Source organism: Pithys albifrons, chromosome 7 (genome assembly GCF_047495875.1).
Source record: "Pithys albifrons albifrons isolate INPA30051 chromosome 7, PitAlb_v1, whole genome shotgun sequence".
Taxonomy (NCBI): Eukaryota; Metazoa; Chordata; class Aves; order Passeriformes; family Thamnophilidae; genus Pithys; species Pithys albifrons.
The window spans coordinates 35,716,903-35,725,088 of NC_092464.1; the positions used below are offsets into that span (position 1 = coordinate 35,716,903).

The 8,186-nt window shown below is 40.7% G+C and overlaps 1 protein-coding gene across 1 annotated transcript in view; it reads left to right on the forward strand.

The window, feature by feature from the left end:
- The window catches only part of PLEKHA8 (pleckstrin homology domain containing A8), a 30,482-nt gene extending 23,398 nt beyond the window's left edge, over positions 1 to 7,084 (forward strand). The window contains exon 14 of the mRNA XM_071561025.1: positions 448 to 7,084. Within this exon, the coding sequence (XP_071417126.1) occupies positions 448 to 645 (198 nt within the window). The 3' untranslated portion in view covers positions 646 to 7,084. The remainder of the gene's footprint in view (positions 1 to 447) is intronic.
- The last annotated feature ends 1,102 nt before the right edge of the window (positions 7,085 to 8,186 follow it).

Here is an 8,186-nt window from a genome sequence, read left to right on the forward strand (position 1 = left end):
TGTCCAGGCAATCATGACTTGGACTGGGAGAAACAGAAATGTTGCAGAAAACTTTCTAAAGGGCATTTTGAGAATTCAGTGCTGAAGTGTATGGCACTGGGTTGGGAGCTCCCTTAACAAACTGTACTTTATTTAGGGTTTGTATTTAATTAATTTCTAATGTATGCTATTTGTTTGTACAAAATATGATATACAGATGCTTCATAAAAATCAGGCCTCTCTGAATATGTCTTAAACTGGGGATCTACACAAAAGTAATAACAAAAATAAAAAATTGTTAGTCTCCCTTCCAATTAAAATTCTTAACAGATATGTATACACATAATTAAATTAAAGCTAGGCAGTCTAAATGCAAAGAGGGAGGTCTTAGAAGTTTCTCACGGCTTTAGTTGTGTTTCTATTCCTGTTCTATTTTGAAAAATCTAAATTCTTTGGTTCCTCTCCCAGTTAGCTTTAAGGGCAGCTCCAACATATGAAGATTTTGTGGCAGCTCTCTCTGTGGAGGAGTGTGATCCTCAGGAAGAAACATTTTACAAAGGAATGCAGAGGGACCTCAACATTTACTTACCAGCCATGGAAAAGCAGCTAAATATCTTGGACACTCTCTATGAAGTACATGGTTTGGAGTCAGATGAGGTGGTATGACTACAGCAAGACCACATCTTAAAATTTCAGGGACTGTGTCTATTAACAAAGATTTTTTCCATTTTGGCTTTTTTTTGACATCATTTCTGTTCATTGTATCTTTTCAGGTGGGAAGGGTGTTGTGAGTGTTTTTGGGAAAGGTTATATGTGATGTTTTGGGTTTTTTTTCATTACGCCTGTTTTGCATATAAATGCAGAGGTACTGTTTCTCTTTGAGTCATAACTATGTCTGTGATGAATGTTTTTGCCTGTTTCTCTTCTGCCTGTGCACTTCCTCTTCACCTCATAAAAGTAACAGAGCAGAATTTGGCCTTTGCTTCTGTACCTTGGGAGGGACCTGCGTGTGCAGCAGAGCTCTTGGCTTGCCAGCACGACACCCAGGCAGGTGCTGCTGGCTCTTCCTCTCCCATTCCCTGTGCCCACTCCCTGCCATGCTGTAGGAGGACAGAGGTAGTGAGAGTTACTGTTTCCCTGGTAGCAGAAGAGAAGGGCAGCTGAACACCAGTTTGTAATGCCGTGAGTTTGTCCCTTAATTTGGGTTAAAGCTTTTTAATGAAAAATTATTAAATAAATATTTTAATCCAAATACTACAGAAATCTTCACCACAGGTGTTTGTGGCTGGTGATCAGAGCAGCCCCAGAAACCAGCCTTTGAAATGGTGGTGTGTTCCCTGACCAGCTCCCAGAATGTGGCATGGTTTCCCCATCAGCTGCTGCCAGTAGACCACAAGAAGTTTGCTGCACAGACTGACAGAGCCCAGCCAATTTCAGTGATTCACATAAGCATTTGAAGATCATATCCATCATCCTGTCTTATTAAGGTTTTGTGGTTGTTTCTCTTTGGGGTTTAAGGGGTTTCTTAAATCAAATTTGCTCAAAACCAAAATACTTGCTTTTAAATTTATTACAGCTAGCAGTTTAAAAAGCAGATCTCATTAAAATCCTTCATAGGCTGCTGTTATGGGCAGAAACCTCATTAAAGTGGGTGTGAAATAAAGTGTAAGGGAAGCTGGAATTTGTGATGGAGCTATTACACATTGGACCAATTACAAATCTTGAATTTTGCAATTATTTAGAAGTGACTGAAAATTTAAAAATTTACAGATAAAAACATACTCCGTAGCTTTGCTGCTATTAAAAGTAATAAAGAAGTCCTTTTAGCTAGTAGTATGGTTAAGGACCAAAGTCCTGTTTTGCTGATGGCCAGAAGGCTGCCTGTGAATTACTGACTGCACATTCAAGGCATGAGCTTGTAGGTGACTTTGTTCAAAGAGTCGAATTGAACTCCTGCAGGAGGAGAGATGACTGTGCTAATGAGCTACTTAGAATTAGTAAGTCTTCATAAACACAGAAGTCAGTGCTGACATACTCACAGTAGTAGTACTGGCTTTTGTCAGTAAAATGAATGTATTGCAGACCTGCTGCCCTGCATTGATCTGTGGCAGGAGCCTCTCCACACCAAATACTTGATCTTTTTTAAAGAGCCTATGTGTTCGTCAGGAGAAATGAACAAAACACGAAAGAGATTATAAGTCAGAGTTACAATTTAATAAAAAATATTACAATAAATGCAATGAACAAAGAAAAATTGGTTTTAACCCACAAAATCCAGAAGTATAACCCAGCCCACAGTGGTGTTCATTAGCCCTTGTGCTGAGCCCCACGTGGTTCCCCCTGAGTCCAAAGTAAAAAGAAGTAAGAAACCTGTTGGTGCAGATGACAGTCAGTCTGGTCGAGAGTGGTGATCACAGTCCTGGTGAGGTTCTGGTCCCCCTCTGGATCCGACAACTGGTTTTTCAAGTCCCAAAATCCCCAAGATTATACCCTCTCAGGTTCAGCCCTCCTGGCTGCCAGGGCACTGCTGACTCATATTCAACTTGCCATTGACCAAGATCCCCCAGGTTCCTTTCCTCAGCACTTCTTTCCAGCGTCTCATTCTCCAGTCTGTACACACAACCAGGGTTGCCTCATCCCAGGTGCAGAATCCAGCCCTTTCCCTTGTTCAGCTTCATACAGTTGGAGATTGCCCATCTCCGTAATTTGTCAAGGTGTCTCTCTGCCCTCAAGAAAGTCAACAGCTCATCCCTATTTAGTGTCATTGGCAAACTTACTTAGTATTCCTTCCAGTCCTGTGTCCACATCGTTAATGAAGATGTTGAAAAGAGCTGGGTGAAGAATGGAGCCCTGCAGAACCCCACTGGTGACCAGATGCCAGTCTGATGTCACCCCATTCACTCTTACCCTCTGTGCTTGACCTGTGAGCCAGTTGCTTACCCATCATGTAACATGATTATCCACCTGTGGGCTGGACGTTTTGTCCAGAAGGATATTGTGAGAGCGTATCAAAAGCTTTGCTGAAGTCCAAAAAGATTACATCTACTGACTTTCCTAGATCAACTAGGTGGGTTACCCTGTCAGAGAAGGAAATCAGATTTGACAAGCGAGACTTCCCCCTCATGAAACCATGCTGGCTATGGTCAATGACTATGTTGTCTTCCTGGTGTTTTTCAATATGTCCATAATTTTACCAGGCACTGAAGTGAGACTGACAGGCCTGTAGTTTCCAGGGTTCTCCTTCTTCCCCACCTTGAAAACTGGGACAACATTTGCCAGCTTCCAGTCAGCTGGATCCTCTCTGGATTCCCAAGACTGCTCAAAAATCACTGAGACTATTTCAGTAATGTGACTTTGTTCTGTCATCTTCTCTGAGTTGTACCTATGTGTAGTTCTTATGTAATCCAAGAGAGATCAGAAGGAATTAGGTTTTAGTTTTCTGGATTCTCAGTTTAAGTAGTGAATATTTTGAGTACAAAGTCAAAACTTTTGACCAAAGCTTTATTCAATTATTTCACTATGTGCAGTGCTAAAAATGAAGCAGAGGGCCTTTGGTATTCAGCTGCCTGCTTCTTCTAAGCATGAATGCAAAGAAACCATCCCTGCAGTAAAACAACTAACTCTCCACCCCGTGTGGTTGTGTCAAGGTTTTCAGCTGTTCTGTGGGAAACTTTGCTTTGGCAGTTTTTAGCTTAATGCTCTGGAAAGGTATTGGAGACCACATTTCCACCCATCAGCTGGGTTATGGGGAGGCCAGGAAGAGATCCCTCTTCTCTAGCAATTAACTGTCAGATCATAATGAAAACTGACTTTCCTTTTTGCTTTAAAGTTTTCCGGTAGCAGGAAAGTGTATTCAGCACTTAAAACATTTGGAGGTATTTTTAGGTTTTCTGTTTGTTTTGTTTGTTTTGGTTCTTAACTATCAGGAGAACTACTAGTTTGTTAGGTGTGCATCAGACCCAATATTTGTTGCAAAAAATCAGGAGGCTTTATTTCATAGGAAAGAATAGCTTTGTTGGACCACTAACTTCAGCAATTGCTCACTTCTACCATTCTTCTGTCTTCTGGTAAGTAAAGAGAGCACTCTACATTGTGTATCTTTTAATCAGCATGGCATCCTGCCTCAGAGCAGGCTTTCTCCTCTTGCTGTTCTATGTAAAATTGGTCTTTCTGAACTCTGGAGTTGGTGCTTAAGAATATTCTTAGGAGACCATGGCTTCAGGAGACCCCTGTGTGCTTGTTATTAACCAGGGGACTTGTAGAGAAGGAATTGAGCAAGGTCTCCTTGCCTTCAAAACTTGCACTTCATCATGTACTGCTCTTGCAGGGCATTGAGCACTTCAAGACTTATGAATGCTATCTTTGCAGTCAAAAAACCACTGAGAAAGAAACCCATGCAGCGTGTTGCAGAGCTGAACTCCAAGGTGTATGTTTAAGGATGCAATAGACCAGATGGCCAAGTGGAAGCAAAGACATCGCTAGACAACTCACCTTCATTTCCTGTGATGTCAGTTTGGCAAGCAGAGAGGATGGCTCTGGATTTTAATAATTGTAGAGAACAGGCAGCTAATTTCTGACCTTCAAATTTAGAATTGGAGAGAAGGCCAATGTTTTCTGTTTGATTTTTTTGGTTTGTTGATTAGTTAGAACTGTTTTCTTTGTTGTTTTGGTATTTTTAATGGGCGACATTTAGGAACAACTGCCCTACATTTTGGTAAAGATCCACATGACTCTCAGAGAACAGCACCCTTGCTCTGTGTGCTTTATGTGAACTGCTTCAGTTTCTTGAGTTGCGCTGGTCTAAAAGTTTTGCATCCCTTTCCTTTAGAAATGCTTTCGGCTCTTTCCTGCAATGTCTAACAGTTGCATATTCTCAGGGATTTTACTTATCCATGGTGAAATAAGAGTAATCACAGCCTTGCCCTAGGGGAGAGTGAGGCTGCTTTTTGTGAAGTTACTGTAGCTGAGCGTAGAACTCTGATACAGCATAGGACATGAGCAGTGTCCATCCAGTGTGCATCCTTGCTGAGACATGGTAAATCCCAGAGCAATCTGATACAAGTGCTGTCTTGTACTGAATAATTGCAGTCAGCATATTTGAACGGAGATCATGAACACATCTTTTTTATGTAGCGTCATTGACATTAGAGCAGAGCTCTCAAATCATTACATTTGAGTTCTGCTTAGCAATGGGACACATTTATTTAATTTATTTACTTGTTTTTTTAAAACAAACTGTTCTGGAGCCCCCTCTGCTATTTTGAGGCACCATACTCAGTTCCATATTGAAGTTCTGTGGCATTACAATTGTAGAACATGAACTGCATACTCAAGTGCTTTAGTGTAAACTTGAGGAGTCATTGAAACATCCCATCTAGACACTGTTGTACTATGGGTCTCCCTTTAACAGATGCACTTAAAATTAAGGGCCATATACCTTCACTTAAAAGCTTTTTGTAAAGGATCATCAGGATTTAGGCTACAACTATTTGCTTTTTAAATGTTTCATAGTTTGAAAAGTGTCCCTTCATTGTCTGGATGTATAAAAAGTATGCCCAAAATATGCTTCAGTTGTTTGCAGTGTGCCTTGGCAAGGGATGTGGACTGTTATTAGAACACAGTGTTATATATGTCCATATGCTGGACCTTCTTTTGTTTTCATTATCACTTCAACTTTTGTGCAAAATGTTAGGGAACCTTTAACTGCCTTTCAGACACCTGTAAAGATGATTAGCATGTTCCTACCTGGCTGTCTTTCCCTCTTCCCCAGCCTGGTCTTTTCTTTCCATCCATTGTCATCTGCCTTGCTGTCAGAGCTGTTGCTGTCAGACTCTCTCCATAAGAATGCAAAGCAGGGAGTTTTGTAAGAGATACAAATATAAACTTGGAAAGTCAGACCTGAATTCTTTGGCAGGCAACAAGACATACAGATGGAAATGTGCTACTTTTTTCACAAGTTTCACCCTGGCTTGACATATTTTACCAGGAAAACCACACTACTTTAAACTTTTGATGTCACCAATGAAATTTAAACTGGGACACTTCAGATTTAGAAGTTCTGCCTCATAGGAGTGAAAGCACAGTGGGTTTTGGGTCTGCTGGTTTTGGGTTTTTTTTTAGAATTTTAATTTATTTCTCTTCTCTGGCTTGTATAGTGCAGATAACAAAAGAAAAAGGGGGGAGTGGTGGGGTGGGAATGGCTGAATTGATGCCTTGATGCTACCTTCTGTAGCCCCTTGGTGAACAACCCTGCAAACTACTGAATGCTCCAAGCAAAATAAAATCTGCCTTATGCAGAAGAGGTATCATAGCACACTTAGGCTCAGAGCAAACCCAGGCTGTAGCTGATTGTGCTCACAGTTTGTACAAGGACGCTTCACTTAAATAAATGTGGACCATCCATCTGGCATGCAGTTCTTCAAAATGTAGTCCTTGAATGTTATTTTTAATATCCCTTTCTTGGTATAGGATTTCTCCCCCTCCATACTCTGGATGTTAAAGGTTTCATGGTTTTGAATATGAAACTTCCTTGTTTTCATTTCATGATTTCTGCTTAACACTGTGTTAACTTTCTTTTGCTTTGCAGTATTCAAGGTCTCCAAAACTTGATTCCTTTATTTAAAGCCATCTTGAAAGATTGAGATTTATGTCTACTTGAAACTAAATAAGTAAATTGCATTCCAGAATGCAGTAATCAAACTGAAAACCAAGGCCACTTACTTTTATGGTTTCCTTTCCTATTTCTTTTTTCAAGCAAATTTTGGGCATACATTTTATTAATGTCAAACTGAGCTTAGTACAAGCCTTAATTTACATACTAAAATAGTTTATATACATACTGAAATACATTTAAAGATGAAGAGAAGGTATATTGCCTTGCACTTTAAATTTACTGGGCTCATTTGTGCCCTCCCAAAATCACCTCTCAGTGTAAGTATTTTACACAAATTGTGCTGTCATAATCAGTTCAGACTGAAATACTCTGAATTTTGCAACCTGCATCATCTCTCAAATCATACAGCATTTGTCCCTTCTTTTGGAGCATTGTTAAGACTTCTGTGAGATTTTTATATTATTTCATTATAATAAACTTATTTTAAATAAGCATGTTTTTAAAATCTCATTTTCTCCTTGCATGGATTTTGTTTCTTTTATTACAATACAGAGCCTAAAGTGCTCTTCAGGACTGCATCTGTTCTGGTTCCTGTGTGGACAGCCAAAAGCAGTATGTTTCTGGTTCACAGAAAATACTTGTATGTATCTTTGTATGAAAAATGTTAACACGTGGAGGCTGTTTAGATTATGGGAATAAAAGCTGTGTCTGGCATATGGCTGTGGGTCCCTGGCCAGTGTAAATATGTGAGGACTGTAGTTAACAAAACCCAGCCTGGCAGTGTGAGAGGAATTTCTGTTTTCAAACTGTATGTATTATTTGTCCTTCTTTTGCCTGGACTTTAATCTCTTCCATAGATATTTCAAAAACTTCAGAAACTTCTGTATGGTCATCCTGAGATGCAGATGAAGACTAGTGCACTTTAATGCAGGTGTAATGTCTCCCTTTCTTCCCTCTTTTCTTTCTTTTTCTCCCTATAAACACAGCGTGGACCTGACGGCAGACCTCTGATACCCAGTTGTGTCTGTCTAGCAAGGTCAAGTACCTGTTAAATAGCAACAGTGAGCTGGAGATCTGTGTCCTAGTTCAGCACAATCTGGTATGTGACAGAGGCATTTTCTCAACCACAGAAGGTCCCAGCTCTGTGGAGGGGAAGGATCCATATATCCTGTTGCAGCAGCACTGCCCAGCTAGAGCTCGCTGTCTCCCATGGGATACCAGAGACCCTGACCCCTTTAATTGCAGTAGGCCCCAGAGCATCATCCCTGCAAAGGCCATGAGTTTCTTTTGCTTCAGCTAGGACTGAGCTCTGGCAGGAGCCCCAAACTCATCATCCCTCTGTCTCACCTGCTGGGGCTAAGCTGATGGGTAGTTGGCACCTCAGTCTAGCAGTCAGAAAGCCTTCCAGGGCAGAGGTCACATTCCTCTTTTACCACTCCAGGATTTCTCTCATCTCCTTACTAAGGAAGTCAGCAGGTTGTTAGTCATGAGACCGTCAGTTCCTGCTAAATAACAGTTGTGTTATTGACGCTTTTATATGTCTCTCTAAGACACTGTCTTGACCCTATTCCATGGGCATGTGGAAATGACTTGT